General features: G+C 43.2%; 1 protein-coding gene across 8 annotated transcripts in view; it reads left to right on the top strand.

Moving 5' to 3' along the window:
• SON (SON DNA and RNA binding protein) overlaps nucleotides 1–20,729 on the top strand; it is an 83,275-nt gene that overhangs the window by 42,490 nt on the left and 20,056 nt on the right. For 7 of the 8 annotated variants that reach the window (XR_014470261.1, XR_014470260.1, XR_014470259.1 and 4 more), the window contains exon 7: nucleotides 16,246–16,356. Coding sequence is in view for 4 of the 8 variants with exons in the window: in XM_083171786.1 (XP_083027912.1) it covers nucleotides 16,246–16,356 (111 nt within the window). In the remaining 4 variants the exon portion in view is untranslated. Of the gene's footprint in view, nucleotides 1–1,579; nucleotides 4,444–16,245; nucleotides 16,357–20,729 lie in introns of those variants that run through there. The other variant, XM_083171789.1, reaches the window with a different exon arrangement.

Here is a 20,729-nt window from a genome sequence, read left to right as displayed (position 1 = left end):
ATCTAGAATAAATGAGTCATTCTCTGTGTGCTGCTGTCTGTCCAGCAGGCTATGGGAAACATTACTTCCTAGCTAAGTGTGGTTACATGTTGGGCAAAATGATGTTAATCAGTGTCTGGAATTGGTCGTGTTTGTGAATTTGTGTGAATTGGATTCAGAACGCCACACGGTCTATGATCCGTTTCCCTATACAACACAAAGTGGACATTAATGCAAACTCAGGGGCTTCAATTCATTGCACTAAAATCGTTCTCTGCTAGTTTTTAAATACTTGTAAATCATTGGGGTATGCGGTCCTTAGGTCGACACTATTAAGGTAGACCTATATTGAGTCGGTCACTGAAATTCAACAGGCCTTAGGTTGACACATGAAAAACATTGACATGCCTAAGGTCGACACAAGCATTATGTCGGCATTGGGAAGGTCAACCTGGTTTGTTTGTTTTTTTGAGCCGACAGCCGGTATTTCATGCCCTACCATCCACTAGGGCGTGGAGGAAGAATATAATAGTGTACCGAGTTCCAAGCATGGCGAGGGCACTTTTTCAGTGTCCATGCCGACTGTGTCAACATTAGGGTTAAAAAAACAAAATGTGAAAAACCCATCTCGACCTAAGGCCAGTCAGTTTTCAGTGATAGACCCAACAACCCATAACCCATCATCGGAACCACAAGTTGTGAAGAACAGTGAAGCTAGTCAGTCTGCTGGCCTGGACTATTGCAGTGTCTGTTTCCCTGCTGCTTGGTCCGACAACAGCATACTGTGTGCGCAGCCCCCAGGGCCAGTTATCGATTTAAAACCCATTTGAATCTGCTCATCTGAGTTGGATGGCTGCATATTTATCCAAAATGCCATCGTCATGCACATTTTGTGTTGTGCACGTGATCTGTCAGCGGTATTACATTTTGACAATCTTTAAGGCATTCAGTCGCTCACATAATTCAGTAGTGTGAACATCGCAAAGCAGATTTGATCAAGATCGTTAAATCATCTAAAAATCATACAGCGTAGGATTGTCAGTGCAACCGTTCAGGTGTGTATCTTAAGGCAAGAGGAAAGCAACTCTTGCTTAGTAGTCTTATTTCATACTATTCTGAATATCATCCTAGCTTTAGAGTGACACCCAGCCTTTTCTCTCCACACATAATCGTACACGTATTGTATTTCCCTGTGACAGCTACCTGGTGGTGGTTGTGCCTCGTGAAGCAGAGAAATGTCAGATTTGATTCAAAATGTGTCTAAATAAAATAATCACTACAAAGTATAATTCCTTCTTTAGCAGTATTTGATATGCCGGGTGAATGAAGGAGTAAATGTGTTTTATTGCAGCAGAATACGTGATTATAATGTGTTATGTAAACAAGACCACTCGCTTATACTGGCGCTCTGTGCAAATGAATGCTCCTGATACTGTTGGCATTTCGGTTGTTGTATAAATTATGCTTTATTCAGCCCAACTTGCACCTTTAATTACAGTATATCTAGATAATACCCAGGTGTTGTATTGTGTTTCTAGATTTGTGTCATTCATTCATTTTATAAATACATCTTGCAATGTGGCGTTTTCTTTTTTTCCAGTTCTAGAATTGTTTGAGGAAGGTGGATTAACCACAGTTAGATACCGGTTGCCAAACCACCGTACTGATGGGTTGAGACCCGCCCTTCCTTAATGGCCTCATATGGAACTAATGCTTCCAGATCCTGAGTTCTCATTGGTTGCAAACTGGTCATTAAAGAACCCTAAAGACTGATTCCTAACTACTACAGGAAAACGCAGAGACGGCCAGCTCCCAGATGCGCAGAAACAGTGTACAATTCATCAAATGGACGTATAAAACTATATATATTTTCTTCTTTTCTGTGCAAAGTTGTGAGCCCACTCAGCATCTCTCCACATAATCTTGTAATGTTATCGAACATCCACAGACATGAAACAGTCAGTAACCCGTTTATCACTAGAAGTGGGAGTGTAATAATTCAAACTTTTTTTTTTTTTTAACCTGAATAAAGTTTCTGCTTCACCTGTTTTGGCTACTGAAATTACACAATGCTTGTCTACATGTACCGGCCACCCATGTAATACCCGTATGCAAGATTAACTTGGTTCCGTTCTGCACCTATGTAACAATTTAAGTCCACTTTTTGCATGGATCGTCACTTTCAACACAAACCCGTTTGTAGTCTTCATTGCTGACAGCTCAGTTGAAACTGAGCTGGAGCACTTTTTTGGGGAGGGCATTGCAACAGGGTTAAAGGTATGGTCATGTATAATCGTCACTCCCTTTAAAAAGAAATGGAACGTGCCTAGTTGTCATGTGACATTTGGAGATGACATTTTTATGCTTCACAAATCCTTTTTGTGCTGAATGTCCTTATAGAATGCTTCTAAAAAAAAAATCTGATATTATGATTTTTACCGAAGGCTTGACTTCAAGTTGATTATAAACGTGGAAATATTTGCAAACTGGGCATGGAAGCTGATGAGGTTTGGACTATTCTCTCTGCTCATTCTTGGCAACATATGAAGGAATTTTTTATTTTTTTTTGCAAATGGAGAGCTGAAGCACCCTGATCCCCTCTACTTTTTGGAAGGGGTACAGTGATACTCAGTGATCACTAGTTACACCAATGTGGAACAAGGTTACATGCTTTTTGTTTTTACATTTTTGACTGTGTTGTTTGGTTCCCTTTCATTAGTGAAAAATAAATACAATACAAACCTAGTTTCGCATTTTATAGTCAAAAAGTTGTTTCCTGCACCGAAAAAAAGCTGAAGAACCTGCCGGTGTCAAGTAATCACGTACTCTTGGCCTACCTGCTAGCCAAAAGACAATGGATTATGCTTACTTACATTGCACTTAAAATATATGAAGCTCCCCTGAGCTATAGCGGACGCGCCATATAACTGTAGGCCTCCGCATGCTGTCCAAAAATTAGGCGAGGCCACGTCAATCCTAACTTTATTGTTCTTTCATTTTAAGAACACAACCACATAGCTTTTAGAACGAAACTGAATGACCTCATTATGAAGGCTTTCACATCCGCAGCAAAGATGTGATCACCATTAAAAGGAAAGACTTGCGATAATGCTCTTTCAATGTATAAAAGCGACATTTTGAGCACAATAGCACTTCCTACACCGGTACTGAGAATCATCAGACATCCGAACACTTTCCACAATGATTTTTTTTTTTTTTTAAAGCGGCACTGTTTTGGATTATACGCACTCACCCGTCTCTGTTGAATTGTTGATCCTCTCGTGGCTTGTCCAATTGCTTCATGGATGTGCTGATTGCACCGTTGTGTGATATTAAAGACTTCATGTCCTGTTTTCAAGAGACTCTCATAGCTAGATTTGTGGTGGCTTTTTTTGCTTTTAAGTCAGAATGGTGGGGGACGGTAACGTACACAATTTCTGTGCAGTGTGTAAATGGCGGGTGACGTTTCTAAACATCCAAGAACGCAAAAGCCGTACTCAAGGTGATATTACGACATTGGTTTCTGGGTATCCACTAACTGCCAGAGTAAGCAGTGCCTTGCATTCTATGGACACTTCTGGTAGGGGCGCAGCCAAAGCTGCTTGTAAATATGTTTCTATTGTAAATTGACTTAATCTAAAGTCAGATACAGCTGTACATACCTATTGTTATGTTTAAAATGTATGAAAATAGTTGAATAATGGGCTGATTTGTTAGTGTGCTTTTTATTTTAAACCACAAAAAAATTGTTTTATTTTTATTTGGGGTATGATATATTTTTTTTTTTTTTCGTTTGTGAAGAACTGTGTGAATATCACCCTAAATTTGTCGTTTCTGTCTGCATACAACCTTTTTAAAAGCACTAATTTGCGATGACAGGTTTGTGTGGCTATTTGCATTCTCTTTTCAGTCTATCACTTTGTCTCTTATGTTGGGGAGATGTAACTCATGCAATGGATAAAACCGCTTCGGTTGACTTGGCGGCACTCAGTTGTTTGAATAACGGACAACTGTTTGATAAGCCCCTCCCCTTTCTCCACGGGCCTGTCACCATTATAGCTGTTGATTATTCATCTAAATTGGGCTAATTGGGTTTTTTTTGTATGGATTTTTAAGCGTCAATATTTTGCCGCCAACAGCTATTCTTGGGATAGGACACAGTGGGATACGTCCTGTAGAAACCAATTGGCTTTTAGCTTTCATTTTTGTAGGCAGTTTTGAAAATGTAATCAGTCATTTGATTGGCTGTACTCTATAGCACCACTTTCCTACTCACCAGAACAGTCCTTCAACGTGTAACATTTATATTGGAGATAGAGTCAACCTAAGCCGACATCCGCTTTAACCATCATGAGGACTTTTTCTGATTTCATGTCAGATACCAAATAACAAGTTCTTGTAAATGTTTAATTTTTTTCCTGGAAATGTAATTTTGAATATGAATAAAGAGATGGTCCAAACGTTTTGGTCAGTGTCCTCCCTTTTCTAATGACTGATGAATGCATGCCGGTATCCTGCACACACGTTAGGTTTGTTTATGGTAAAGGGAACATCGGAATAATAGGCCCAGGCTAATTATTTTTAGCTCCTGGTTTTATGACCTATACAGGAATAAGTAGTGTTCAGTCTAGCACTCTGCAAAACCCCTGCCTCGGGTTTCGCTCTCTAATCTGATTCTTCTAGCACACTCTAGTCTGTATCTCAGCACTGAGATACAGGCCAGAGTGTGCTAGAACAATCAGATCAGAAAGCGATACCCCTAGCAAGAGAGAGGATCTGAACAGGTGTTTTCAGGTGTACGGCGCGAGAATGAACACTAGATAAATGCCACGTAAAACTCCTCATCTGTCCTGTGTGGTATGTGGTCAATAACGGGTCAAACTCACTAGTTAGGCTCAGCTTTTATTTTTGACATTTGCGTTTAACCTATGCTTAGGAAAATAATTTGATAATAGTTTATAGGGCTTCCTCCCATGTCTTAACCGCTCACCGTTGTAGTGCTTCTTCCCTTTGTCCTATCAACTTCCCTTTAACTCTTCACATCTGAAATTCTCTTGGCCATCTTTCTTCAAGAGCAAATTAAAGTTAACGTTGACAATGTCAAGATAATCAGCCAAATATAATAGCCTCTGAGATCAGTGGCCGTTTGGGATGCCGGACAAAATGGTTTTTTTAAAAGGGGCAATCATTTTATAAAGTCATAGTTTTGCCTTGTAAATGACTGCCCCTTTAAAAAATCCTAACTTTATTGTTTGTTCATTTTAAGAACACAGTCGCCAGTCTCTGAGAATTTTTTTTTTGGTACTTGTTTCCTAGCACGGCGCCCACGATTTTCAGTCGTATGGCATCTTATGCATTGTATCGCATCGCATGCCATTTAGCCGCATGCGATGAGATTTAAGCACCATATACGATTTTTAATTGTATAAGCACCCTAATGGGTGCTTATAATGTTAAATGCACCCCCACACCGACACCACCACTATCAACGCCAACCCGAAGCGTAGCGAGCCCGCAAGGGGTGGCGGTACGCGTCCTCCGACCTTTTCATACACCCACTATCCACGTCGGCGTGGAGTTGAATTTAAATAGTGTGGCGAGTGCAGCAAGCCACGGAGCCCGAAGCGTGGCGAGCGGACGTGTTTTACTTTACATGTATTCCACGGGGCTCGCCACGCTTCGGGCTCTAAAGTCAACTCCACGCCGACGTGGATGGTGGGGGTATGAGAGGACTCGTACCGCTGCCCCTCGCGGGCTCACTGCGCTCGCCACGCTTCGGGTTGGCGTTGATAGTGGAGGTGCTTTTAACATTGTAAGCACCCCTTATGGCGCTTATACAATTAATAATCTTATAGGGAGCCCATTTAACATTGAAAACACCCATTAGGGTGCTTATACAATTTTAAATCGTATACCATTGTATATAGCTGGGGTAGCCAACCATAGTCCTCGAGAGCTACCAACAGTGCATGTTTTGCAGGTCTCCTCACAGAATCACAAGTGAGCTAATTAGCTTCATCTGTGTATCTATTCAAATGTGTCAGTGATTAATGAGTGCAGCTGTGCAGCAGCTAGGTTGTCTGGAAAATGTGAACTGTTGGTAGCTCTCGTAGGCTAGGGTTGGCTACCACTGGTATATGGCATACAATGCTATGGTATACGATTTAAAATTGTATAACATCGGCTGCCATCGCGTAACATCACATCGCACACCATTGTATGGTATATGATGCGATGGGCGCCGTGCTAGGAAACAAGTACTTTTTTTTAATTTATTTTTTTAAGTAATTTTTATTGAAATTTCTGAAAATATGAACTCCCAAAACAAGCATAGGGTATATCAGACACATTCATCAGGTATCACCAGAACTGAGACAAGAATGGCAAGGTACATATATATTGAAGTATAGACAGCAGGTTAATGAGAATATTGAAGCTGTATCATGGAGTGGTCGTGGGATGAGCACCCGAAAGCGCCATTCGGGATTGCTCAGTCTCTGAGGATTTTACATTTGGTTGAATATGTGTGACTGAGCTTTACTGCTATACCTCAAGTAAAATGACCTGTTTGTACTAAGCAAATCCATCATGCTCTCTCACCCCTGTGAAGTAGTTTGCCCTATTAGCAGGTATGTGCTCCTCTAACTGGACAGAATGATAGTGACCTACATACCTGAATATGTGCTGTGCGCAAATACATCCTGTGGATTGGAGGCGTTATACAGAGGGGCGGGGCCGTTGATGTCAGAGCAGCTCAACAGACTGCAGCCTCAAATGTTTGACCTTCAGCAGATCCCATTAAGATGTGGGAGGTGGCTTCAGCTCTCTGTACTGGACTGGGGAGGTAATCCTAAATAAGTGCTTTTACTGAATTATGCCATTGTAGTGGAAAGTCAGGTTAATCTGAGGATACCTGTATTGGGTTTAAGTGAACCTTCAGTCTCCTATTATTTATTATCATTGCTGTTCCTCATCCACAAATGCCTAAAACCTATAAAGCCATCTGGAAAAATCATAATCACAAAAAACTCCATTAGAGTTATCAGATCAATAAAACACTATGGGGGAGTATCAGATATTATAGCTGGCATCCGGTTACTATGGGAAACACCTCTACTGTATATCCCTTTCTGTAACGAAGTTGGTTAATAGTAAAAAGAGTCGTTATCCAGTTTTTTACTGAAGACCTTAAGGGCCGGCTTGTGGATAAGCAGGGCTTAATGGAGTTACCAGGAAAGCATTTATATTGTGCTTTTGATAATGATTTGGTGAATGGAAGTTGGCTTGTGTGCGTTATGGCTCCAAGTCTCGCTCACTCTCTGCAGCTGTTATTCAGTCTAGGGGGTCAATCCAATTAGGAGTAAGTTTGTGTCATGAGTTGCATATATTGCACAAATGCATGCACATGGCGTTTCGGTGAGAAATGCCAATTTGGGGCAGGGTTACGTCAGGGTTTCTACCTGAAAGAAGTGCACAATAAACTGGGGAACCATCCTGTACCCCAAATTATTGGCGACATAGATATGAGGACCATACAGAAATCACTTTGAAAAAATGGAACTTTATTGTAAATATGTAATAAAAAAAAAAAAAACTTATCGAAGCTGCGGCCACTATATTGAAACTCACCATTTTTGGGTGTGTGAAATAAATGTAAGTTACCATAAGTCCTGTATTTGCTAGATTGCTATTTTGTTTTTCTCACTGAGGAACAATAAAACTTTAGTTACCATAAGGAAATTGCTGGAGTTTTTTTTTTTTTTTTTTTTAACAATGTCAAGTGGAGGTTTTTTGCTTTTTGGCCTTTTTTTTTTCTAAATAATAGTTCAAAAATGATAGCAAGCGGATTTTTCTAATCTAAATGAAAGGCTTTTTAGCATTTTGCTTTACAGAGAGATATGTAAAGTAATTTTTTCAGTGTCTGTAAACCCAGTTTCTAAAATTTTGAATAAACTTTCATCTCATCTACAAGTACAAAACCCCCCTCTCCAATCAACACCTCCACCTACCTCTCCCACATCATTTACCCCCTACATGTCCCGCTCCCATATAATTTACCCCTACATGTCCCGCTCCCATATAATTTACCCCTACATGTCCCGCTCCCATATCATTTACCCCTACACATACCGCTCCCACATCATTTACCCCTACACATACCGCTCCCACATCATTTACCCCTACACATACCGCTCCCACATCATTTACCCCTTACACATACCGCTCCCACATCATTTACCCTCTACACATACCGCTCCCACATCATTTACCCTCTACACGTACCGCTCCCATATCATTTACCCCTACATGTACCGCTCCCATAGCATTTACCCCTACACTTACTGTTCCAATATCATTTACCCCTACATGTACCGCTCCCATATCATTTACACGCCTCCACGTACCTGCCCCAGCATCATTTACCCCTCCACATACCTGCCCCACATCACTTAAACCACGATGAGATTTTTATACTGCTATCACATCGCAATGCCAGGTTGGACCCAGGATGTTGTTACCGACTCCATTTCGCTCCTTTAACAAAGGGCGACTCGGGTTGAATTGCTGGGTGTGTCATCCTGGGTTATTAGGTTTGGTGCTATCAGAACACACGTCGACCTGAGTCAACCAGGCAGCAAACCGTGTTGTAACTGAGATGTGAAAAAGGTCTTGGTGATTATGCTAATTAATACAATCCAAATGCATGATGGTTCATTGGGATGGGTGCACCACAGGATCTGTGCTTTGTCCTCACATTTGTATTGAAAGATTCTCAACACCTTTTTGTTCCTCTTGCAAATGAGCAAATAGCCCCCCCCCCCAAAAAAAAAAATCAGGGTAATTTTTCAATTAACCCCTTGAGATGTGCGCTACCGCAGTGGCTGTCCCGGAAAAAATTTCCAGGCATACCACTAAGAAGGTGTGCGCCACTGGCGCATCACCTGTCTGGGTACCCCCCACCTCCCCTCCCATCGCTAAGCCTCACCTCTCCGGCCGGAGCTCCCCTGTCCCCACCGCCATTAGTTGTATAAGCAGGCGGCAGGCCTGGGGATATTTGGCGGGAATCCTGAGTTCGGGTGCCCGAGTCCTACCGAGCTAGCCCCGAACTTCCAAGAGCCTGCCACCTATTATGAATGAAGGCTATGGCGGTGGCAGGCCCGGGAGCTGGGGAGGGGGAGTGACTGTGGGGTGGCCCACAGCTCTGTAGCAAGTTTTGCTGGGGCAGGACAAACCTGCCCTGGTAGGTTTGTCCTGCCCCAGCAAAACTCACCACTCAATGGGTTAATTTCCAAATGTAATTTGCAGTGTAAGTTCACCAGGAGTAGGGTTTGCATGACACAACTCACGCCTAATTGGATTGACCCCCTAGAAATAGATTTAAACACAATTTATTTCCTGAATAGGCCCACATTTGCAGTAGTCAGTTTAGGCGATTGTGCTGCTTAGTGCATAATTTGATTTGCACACAATTTATATGTTCCTTTGTTAAATATATATATATTTTTTTCAAAGCTCTATTTTATTTCAGGATTTTATTTTTTTCCTCCAATCAGGTCAAAACTTCAGAGCTTGATTCCTTAGTGTAGTTTAGGCCGCGGTTGCTCTCAGAAGTTCTGACCAGATGTGATCCGTAGAAACAGAGGAATGGTGCTGATCCAATGCCGCTGTCACTCTGGGGCAGGAGGGGAACAAATAAAATCCTAATATAAAGATAAGTAAGCGTTTTATTTACATATATATTTATATAGTTTACCTTCTCTGCATGTTTTATAATATGTTCTATTGCGTATTTGAGTATTTTTATTTGTTTGCTAGTAGAGCATTGGTGTAGTTTGCACCCATTTATGTAGGCTGTTCATGCAGCCTCTAGATATTGTAATATTTTCTGTGCACTAACACTATATACGAATTATGGTTTACAGTAACCACAAACACAGGGTAATTTAAACCATTTTGAAATCAAAACCACGCCTTTTAAGACTACATATGTGTGTTTTGCGCACATATGGAACATAGCTAGATGAAAGCTCCCATGTTTTGCTGCAATGGCCAGTTAAATGGCTCATCTTGCTTGGAGCATATATTAATTAATCTCCTATTTGCTATCTTTGTTACTATTATAGTTGGTGAACGGAGATTCAATGCTGACTTTTTTGGTTTAATCTTAAATTTGGGCACATTGAATACACATGTATTGTTTCAGTAATGGTTTTCTTTATAATTTTTTTTATTTTTACAAATTGTACAGTATAAAAAGTGCATTTGTATAGGATAAGTGATCAATCTATCAGTTTCTACAGGATAGGTTGTAAGTGGAGAGAGTAGAGGTGATCAAATTGTATGCAGGCTTGGCGCTGCTCTATTTTTGTAGGCTTGGCGCTGCTCTATTTTTGTAGGCTTGGCGCTGCTCTATTTTTGTAGGCTTGGCGCTGCGCTTTTTTTGTAGGCTTGGCGCTGCTCTTTTTTTGTAGGCTCTTTTTTTTGTAGGCTAGGCGCTGCTCTTTTTTTATTTATTTTTTAGGCTTGGGGTTGCTCTTTTAAAAAAAAAATTTTTTTTAGGCTATTGTGATGGAATATACCTTAAGTGGCTAATTACAATTATTCTTGCACAACACTAGCTTTTACTGAGCAAACCCAAACCTTTTCTGTGGTGCACCAAGGGCGTAGCTAACTGGGGTATTTGTTATTATTTGTTTGCCTTAACTATATCTGCATATATTGCATTCTCCCATCTCTCTGCATCACTTAAGTCTTAAACCCAGAGAGCAAAATCCAGCTTGATAATTTATGTTTGGCCACTGGCTATGAGATGACATCGCTTACCTGCAATTTATAACAATGTATTTAAGGCATCTCTTGAAGTGGGAAATTAGGGCAAACCAGAGTGCTGACTAGCTTGTTCTGCATGTCTGTTAGTGTAGCTTGTGCAAATGTGTTTTTCATTAGTTTGCAACACCGTGATATGAGTTCTAGACTGGAGGATTCTGATCAGACTGTTTATCTTTAGCCCTGTCCGTATCGGGAGTGAGGGGAAGCAGGGAAGGGGAAGGAACTAATGCTGCTCATAACAAGATATTGGACTTTATGTGCAAAAGGTAAGCAAGGGACTTATTGCCACAATATTCTGGGTGACCAGCGCACCTCCACATATATCTAAAATGCATGAGAATGCAGTTTTATAGTCTTCACCTTGTGTCCTTCATGTGATAAATATATTCAAATTACACATCTATGTAATCGGTCAGAAGAATAAAATCTACAAATAACGGGGCCCATACATCTAGGATGGATTGCCCCAATTCCTCATTCTGCTGGCATCTGGGAATCCAAGAGATCTTAAGCTGTGTACACATGGGGGCGATAGGGGCTGAAATAGCTGGAAATATGGTCGCTGGCGACCATATTGCCAGCAATTGGAGTGCGCGCTCCCGTTTTTAGCCCCCTTATGATCACTGGTCGCAGGAGCTTGCTCCTGCGACCAGCTGATTACCTCTGCGGCACCCCCCGGCAGAGGTTCCCTTTCATCAGCGACCATCTCTCGTCGCTGATGAAAAGGAGAAAATGAGCAATATATCTCCCCCCCCGTGTGTGCGGGGCTTAACATGTTGAAAATCCCTGATTCGCAAATTCTGACCAAAAAACTATTTGGATCAGTGTATTTGGGATCTTAACATGCTGGTTTTCCCCACCTCCCTAGACTTGGATTGTTGATTATTGAGGAATTGGGTTGGCATCGGGTTATCACTGCACTGATGTGTATAGCTCACTTCATTCCTCTGCCGCTTTTACTGGGGTGGAGCAGCAGGGTTGTATCATCCATTTGACACGTTAGAGCGGTCATTTTTTTTTATACTGTCTCATTTAAAAAAAAAAAAAAACATTTTCATGGCATTGAACAACAAAGAATTTTATCTGGTGGTATTTTTACATTTATTTTTTTTCAATGCCCCTAAGGGGCAATTCTGTTGGCATGGGTAATTCATATAGCGGAAGATATAATACAAGACTTTAAAGTCTTTCACAGAACACGAGACAAAACGTTGCGATAAAGGTTATTAAATTATATTGATGACGGCATCAAATCTCAAAATGCAACTTTGTACATTAGGCACATGTTCAACCAATTTTAGAAGCGCTGTCAGAGAACCAATGGTTGCCTCCAATATATTCCTAGCCACTAAACCTAAATATTATGATCGGTATGGAATGGACTGGTTGGTGTGTGTGTGTGTGTGTGTGTGTGTGTGTGTGAGTGTGCGCTGTTCTCTTGTGAACAGTAGTAACAGACTCATTGATCCAGCTGGATCTTGTTCAGTCTTCACCAATTGGGCACCGATCCAGTTTCTCTGCCCATGTGAGGTGAGCCTAGTCTTACATATTCAGTTGTCTCTCCTTGTACGTCATGCAGGCCTTTAGAAACACTTTAAATATCACTTTACTATAACATCACGTTGCCAGATAAGACAGAAAATACCATGCTTTGTGGTTAGAAAGTCTATACGCCATCTCTGAATGTTTTTTGTGGCTTTGTTTTATGCATAAATATCTTAACATATTATGCCTTATTCAAAGCAATAGATCATCTTTCAATGAATATATACCTGTTTTGCCAGTTAGCATTTAAACAAGACACCAGGCAATTGCTATCTGCACTGTATACAGCTGGGGAATCCGTAAAAAAAAAAAATATATATAGAAAAGAACACAATACACAATGGGGCCTATTAAGACCTGTTCTCAAAGGTCCGAATTCTGCTCCTCTGACGATGGTTTGGGTCTGCTCATGAGCGGGGCCCATCTCAGCTGGGTGGACCCCCAGCGTTTCATGGGTGTGTGCACAGATCTGAATCGGGACAAATATCCGAACAATAATATGCAGAGAATATATATACGTTGCATATAGGTCACCACTGAAGAAGATCTCAGAAAAGGTCGAAGGTCTCAAAGCGCCAACAAAAGCCGCTTGCCTTGGTTGGATGATATGTCTTCCTGCTGTCTGTGGCGCTATGGCATTGGCATGGATGGACATCAGAGTGCATCATCCGTCCTTCCTAATACTGTGGCAACAGAACGGATTCATGAGATTATTTGGTGAATCTCTGCCAGAAGACTGGAACCTGAAGATGGCATTTGAGCACGAATGTGACCTATAACCCAGTTGATGCGTTACTGACGGATGGGTCGCGGCTTGTGTCCCTGGGTGGCCAAGTGCATCCTGCATCTTCTATTCCAGCACTGATTTGTATTTCAGCATCCCCATACGTCAATCCGCTCAAGGAATCGGAAATAACTTGCTCATTTTGAACAATCCGTATTTGAAGTTGACCAACTCCTGTCCTGGAAGATTCATAAATGTTTTTAGATGTTTTTATCCAGTATTGTTTTGATGATATTGTATATTTTAAAAGTATTGGATATATGTTGTATAAACGTCTTTCCACATTAATAAAATATTTTCACTTGTTATGTGCTTTTATATAGTGTATGGATGCCATGAGTTGACATTTGTATAGATGACGTGATGTTAAGGTGTGCTCTGAATCGGGAATCTTCTTGACTGCAAGCACGCTAATGCTGTCTGTTGAAGTGTATGGAGGAATCTCCTCCCCAGTTCCTTAAATAACACACTGGGGTTAATGCTGTTCCTCCTCCTACTCAGATTCTTCAGCACTGCTTACATTGTCATATCTTCGAAGGAGATGGTTGGAAAGTAGAGAGGTTCAATTCAGGATTCCAAATGTTGGAAAGTCCTGGCAGTCTGAGTCCCAGGACGCTTTTGTCTCGCTCGACCGGACCTTGAAAGTTGGAATTCAATGTTCCGAGTGTCGGAAAGTGGGCATGTTGGCGACAATGGCAGTCAAATTTTCTTCCTTCTTTTTTTTTTTTACTTTCTGTGGCCTTTTCCGACATAACAGATCTGACTGGTTTTATTGTCGGATCTGTTTTGTCGGAATACACCTTCAATGCTGTCGGAAACGGCAGCATTGAATAGGTGGCGGCTGCCATTTCCCTTGTTGGAAATAGCTTCTGAAATTGAATACCTCCCCTTAGCCTCATTTACTCACCTACGTACAAGTATCGTAAATCAAATAAATCCATGTAATCTAACAAGGTTGTTTTATCGCTTCAAGTTTTTTTTTTTTTTTTTTTTTGTGAAGAAGACTCGCATTGAGCGGGAAAATTTATTGGCATGGCCAAGTGTCCCTGAACATGGCAAGCCAATCTGCCCTTGTCTAGTGTACAGAGAGTAGAGATGTGCGGGTTCGGTTTTACTCGAATTTACTCCGTTCTCAAATGGCTATTCGAAACTTGACAGCCGATAAGATCCGGATTTGCGAATTGAACCCGCACATTTCTAATCAAGAGGGGCTACTTCGTGTGACTAAAGCCACAGTGTACGAGGAGCCACAATCTAAATAGTTGCTGTGGAGAATGTCTCCAATTCTGTAAACCCGCCATTTAGTAAATTTAGTAGTGAAATCTTCTTATTAATTTTAAACTTTATTTAGCACCGGGAAATGACGCGATATCTAATGATTTAGCTATTTGGCTTAAACCAATATGAAAAAAGTAGAATCTTTTTCGTACCTCCTGCGGCTTGTGGGTTATTCTATTACACTGTATGGCTGTTGTACAAGCTTGTCATGTGTGTGTTTTGTGTAGATGTGGCCTCGTGTACAGGTGAAATATCTGGTTTATGAATCCACCGCTAACAGATGCCTGGGTGGTGGGGGTGGGGGGTTGATTTTTAAATTGCATATTTCTCGGACTTAAAATTATTTTCCGTCAACACAGTTTTGTATTTATCTGGCCTGATGCGCAGTTGGACGTAATCGCGCCCTTACCCACGTTCTGCGTTGTAGAAATAGTTACATATATACAAAATAAGCTACTATGACATGATACATGCACGTTGGTGCCGGTAGTGTGTTTGTGAGCAGCTAACATATGTCCTGTACACGTTCCACTCGTGTGTTTACCTTTTTCTTCATTGAGAAATACACACTGGCTATTAGGCTTTGGAAAAAAATAATGCAGCAAAAAAAAATAAAAGCATGTACAATGCAAATGACTAAAACAGGCAGACAAGTATAGGAATGAGCGATGATTGGCATTGGTAATGCAATCGCAGTTATACCCCTTTCACACCAAGAAGCAAATTACTGAGTTAAAGCTTTTCAACCCGGAAATTTGCTGAAAAACCCGGGTTTTTCGGTGGTGGGAAAGGGTCAACACAGGTCTTAAATCCTGACACTCCGACCCTGCTCTTGACCAGGGTAAGTGTGGGGTTTTAAGACCCGTGTTAACCTTTTCACACCACTGAAGAACATGGGTTTTTCAGCAAATTACCCGGTTGAAAAGCTGTAACCCAGTGATTTGCGGGTGGTGTGAATGGGGTCTGGCTGCAAATGTCAAAATGACCCTACACTCAAAAATGCCGGGTGGCCGGAGTGAAAGGGGTATTGGCTAGGGCTTTCGACAGTCCACCCGCACGTGATACTGCTTGCAGAGGTGTAAATGCCTCTGATTTTTGGTCTGCAATCGCTGTATCCTGCCTATTGTTTTCTGCCCCTTTCCCCTCTATACTGCCTCTCCAGTCGTATCAGAGGGGTAATTGTATGAAGCTTGGAGCAGTGGTATCTATCCCCATAAAGAATATTGGGGCAGATGTATTAAGCCTCAACAAGAGATAAATGCAAGGGTGATAAAGAGAGATAAACATCCAGCCAATCAGATCCTTTCTGACTTTTTTCAAACACAGCCTGTAACATGGCAGTTAGCAGGTGATTGGCTGGACGTTTATCTCTCTTTATCACCCACTTAATACATATGCCCCATTATGTGTAAGGTGATAATGCTCCAGCCAATCAGCTCCTAACCTAATTTACATATTGGAGCTGATTGGCTGGAGCATTATCACCTTGCACATAAACTTCTCTATGGGGATAGATACCACTTATCCAAGCTTCATACATTTGCCCCAATCTCATGCGTGTGTGTGTGTGCGTGTGTGTGTGCGTGTGCGTGCAGCCGGCAGTATGGACACGCGCAGAACTAATATGTAATTTCTGCTGCATATATGGCATCTGTTCCACTCAGTACTTTTGATGTATGTTTTCCTGTAACCTACATATGCAGTGAGATACCTCACTCTTCTATGCACTAGTAATTGTGGGGATGTTGGAACTGCTGTGCACTGTATTACTCTTACACTAAAGCTGCTTTCTGCCTTTAAATCACTTTTGTGTGTTTTTTTTATTGTAGCCGGTGGACATCACTTCTGCGATGAATGAACGCGCCCTGGCCCAGACCAGGCTAACAGGGAATCCATTTGATCTGGAGGCTTTGTCGATGCTAAACCGCGCACAGGAGCAGGTCAGTCACTTCATGTCTTGCTACAGTTTTGCTGGGCATGCTGGGATGTGTAGTTCAACAACAGCTGGAGGGCTAAAGGTTCCCTGTCCTATGTGATCCTTAGGGGCAGATGATATTAATTGATAAGACGGTGATAGTGTAATGTGATAATGCACCAGCCAATCAACTCCGAACTGTCACTTTTCAAACACAGCTGATTGGCTGGTGTGTGATCACCTTCCAATTTATCACCTCTTACATCACTTTGCCAGGCTTAATGCATGTGCCCCTTTGTTCTTTCTCCAGAATTTCTCTGTCTATCCCATTCTTATTTAAATTGCTCTACTGTTTTATGAGGCCTACACACGGGGAGATTTGAGGTCATTTTGTAAGCAATCTCACTTGTAAGACCAGCAATTATTATCGAACATGCTGGGTAAATCATCTACAATCACCGGTGACCGGGCCAGTGTTCTTACCGGAGAACACTGTCCCTGACAGATAACTCAGCACACAGAGCTGACACATCGCTGTGTGCTGAGCAGTCTAGTATCATACGCTTCAGCATCTCCCCGTGTGTCGGCCTCTTTAGCCTCTACCACCTCTGATGGGAGGCTATTACACTTATCCACTACCCTTTCCGAGAAGTCCTTTTTCCTGGTCTTTCCCCTGAACCTCCCTCCAGCGTCAGGGCATATGCCTTCATGTTCTGATTATTTTCCTCTTGAAGAATGTCTCTCTCCGGTACCTTGCTAAAATCCTTGGTATAGTTGAAAGTTTCATGTTCCCCCTTCTCCTTTCGCTCCAAAGTTTACATATTAAGATCATGTAAGTGACCTTCGTAGCCCCTGTAGCTTCCAGCGGGTTCTGCCACCGAAACAGACGCAGTTCTCTCAGTACCCCTTCACGTTCACTTACAGCGCTACCTGCTTGTAAGGAGCAAATGCACTGACTCAAGGCATATCTTGCTCATTGGTGGCTCAGAGACCCAGGTCACTCTCCTGAACATACAGCCCACCTTGTTATGGGTGTGGTACAGAAGAACAACAATAATTAAATAGGATGTTATTCGGTTGACCCCATATGGTTCACAGTGAAAAGTTATAAGGTGGCCATACACAGGCAGATTTATCTGCAGATCTGTCTGGTTGGAACAAAAACATGGTTATGGATGAGAGCAAATGACAGCTGACCATTTGCTTGGAAATGCTGGAAAACTGACAAACTGTCACTCATCCATAACCATGTATTTGTTCCAACCAGCCAGATCTGAAGATAAATCTTACTAGTGTCTGGGCACCTATACAGTAGAAAATTGGACACAAAAAAGCAACACCCTGTAAGTTTTCCTAGATGTTTCGTCACGTGACAAACGTAGACCCTCGCAGGCTCACCGTGCTCCATAAACGTTACTATTCCCGATCATAGCCCGTATGGATGGTAAATCACGCCAAAGTTTAGAGAGAATAAAAAGCATGTCCACCTTTTGAACTTGTTAACGTAACCCATCCTGAAAATATCTGCTAAAAATGCCAGCCTCGCTCACCGTTTTTGGGTACAATATTAACTAATCTTCAATGAATTGACTCGGCTGTATTTGTATTTATTTCTACTAAAAGAGCAGTCACTGTGAGCGGTGCTACCATTTTTAGCAGATATTTTAAGGATCTCTCACCGCAACATTGGCACTTAATGGGTTAAGGACTGCTTTACCTTTCAATTCACATCTGCCGTATGGGTCAACCTTTTCACTGTCTCTAAACACATAGCTATACATTGGATCACCTTAGTAATAAGTATATTTTATTTTAATTGGTGCATGCCCAATATTACCGAGAGGTAGATTTACTAAAACCAGTAAAATTTAGTCGATTTTAGCTTTCCTAGTACATCTTACAATATCATAGCTAGTGTCTGATTTACAGGTTACATAAAATCTTTTGTTTTGTTTATACTGTTGTTTTTTTTGGTCAGTAGTTACAAGTTAAATCGGTTGAACTCAATGGACTAACGTCTTTTTTTCAGCCTTAAATACTATGTTACTATATAGTGTTCCCACTAGGCTGTTTTAGGGGGCGCTGCGTCCTGCATTATTTTTAAAGGGCAAAATGCGCCCTGCATCTCCTTTAGTGACGCGGCAGCCCGGGGCCGCTTACAACGATGACGTCGGCGGGCCTGGTCTGCCTCCATTGCGCTGCCCCCGTGCAGCGGCGCCCTGCCCCAAAAAATTCCTAGAGGGAACACTATTATATGTGCTGGCTGCTTCCCCCTGGCAGTGCTGTTTGTATTGGCTGCTCTGCAGCACCTGGGACTCAGCAATAGACTTCACTTCTCCTGCTAAGCCTGCCCCCAGACTCCAGAGAGACTCACCAATGGGAGTCTGGGGGTGGGCTTAGAAGAAAAAGCGAAGCCTTATGCTGAGTACCAGGTGCTGCACGGTGGCTGTTCGACACAGAATCCCTAAATTAACAAGCCAGCACATCTACTATATATTTGGCTACATCTGTCACTCAAAGTGGGTGTCTGTGTCTATAACGCTCTGTTCCTGGACTTTCCTCTTAATGTGTGATTGCCTTCATCTGTACTGAACACCTTTCTGAGAAATTAACCTGTTTAAAACAGGTGATGGCAATCATACATTAAGGGGAAGTCTAGAAACAGAGCATTGTGTCCCTCCTGGAGAGGGTCATGTTGGGAGGTATGTGACAGAGAACCAGCCCAGTGAGCCCACAGACAGTGCCAGACACCCACTGCCTTCCCATGTTGCCCAGCACTGCTACTCCACAGCCACCAGGTGAACGCCCCCCTCCCGCGATTTGCGGCAAAACCTCCCCCCCCCGCGCCCCCCCCGCGATTCGCAGCAAAAACACCCGCTCCCCCGTGACCCCCCTCCTACCGCGATTCACAGCAAAAACACCCCCCCCCCGACCCCCCCTCCCGCGATTCGCTGCAAAAAGAACCCCCCCACGACCCCTCCCGCAATTCGCGGCATAACCACCACCCCGCGACCCCCCCTCCCACGAATCGCGGCAAACCCTCCCCTGTGACACACACCCCCCCCCCCCCCCCGATTTGCGGAAAAAACACCCCCCCCGCGACCTCCCTCCCGCGATTCGCGGCAAAAAGACCCCCCCCCCCGCGACCCCCCTTGCACGATTGGCGGCACCCCCCCTGCCACCCCCCTCCCGCGATTCACGGCAACCCCCCCCGCAATTCGCAGCAGCCCCAGGATTAAATGGCACATGCAAAACACTGACATGGCTATGGTCGACAATGAAAAAGGTTGACATGAGTTTTTGAAGATTTATTTTTAATTTTTTTTTTCATATTCATTGTCATGTGTCGACATGGACACCAATGAAGTGGCACACTTATGTCAACATTTACATGTGTTGACCTTTCTGTGTTGATTTTTTCTTGTGGCGATTCGCGTCACACCCCCCCGCAACCCCCCCTCCCGCGATTGGCGGCACCCCCCGTGACCCCCCACCTCCCGCAATTCGCGGCAACCCCCCACCAGAACCCCTGTGAACCCCGCCCTCCCGCGATTCGCAGCACCCACCCCCGCGACCCCCCCTCCCGCAATTCGCGGCACCCCCCCCCCCCCCCGTGATTCGCGGCAGCTCCAGAATTAAATTGCACATGAAAAACACTGACATGGCTATGGTCGACAATGAAAAAGGTTGACATGAGTTTTTGAAGTTTTTTTTTTTTTCATTTTTTGAATATTTTCATATTCATTCTCATGTGTCGACATGGACACCAATGAAGTGCCACACTTATGTAAACATTTACATGTGTTGACCTTTCTGTGTTGATTTTTTCTTGTGGCGATTTGCGTCACACCCCCCACAACCCCCACTCCCACGATTCACGGCACACACACACACACCTCCCCCGCGATTCTCGGCACCCCACCCCGTGACCCCCCCTCCCGTGATTCACGGCACACCCCCGCGACCCCCCCTCCCATGATTCGCCGCAACCCCCGCCCCGTAACCCCCCCCCTCCCGCGATTCGCGGCACCCACCCCCGCGACCCCCCCCCTCCCGCAATTCGCGGCACCCCCCCCCCCCGCGCGATTCGTGGCAGCTCCAGAATTAAATTGCACATGGAAAACACTGACATGGCTATGGTCGACAATGAAAAAGGTTGACATGAGTTTTTGAAGTTTTTTTTTCATTTTTTGAATGTTTTCATATTCATTCTCATGTGTCGACATGGACACCAATGAAGTGCCACACTTATGTCAACATTTACATGTGTTGACCTTTCTGTGTTGATTTTTTCTTGTGGCGATTCGCGTCACACCCCCCCCGGAACCCACACTCCCGCGATTCACGGCACACACACAACCCCCCGCGATTCTCGGCACCCCACCCCGTGACCCCCCC

This window comes from Crinia signifera, chromosome 2 (assembly GCF_055691185.1).
Source record: "Crinia signifera chromosome 2, ASM5569118v1, whole genome shotgun sequence".
In the NCBI taxonomy this organism is placed as follows: Eukaryota; Metazoa; Chordata; class Amphibia; order Anura; family Myobatrachidae; genus Crinia; species Crinia signifera.
Note: the sequence above shows the minus strand (reverse complement) of the source record. Positions and strands in the feature narration are given on the sequence as shown.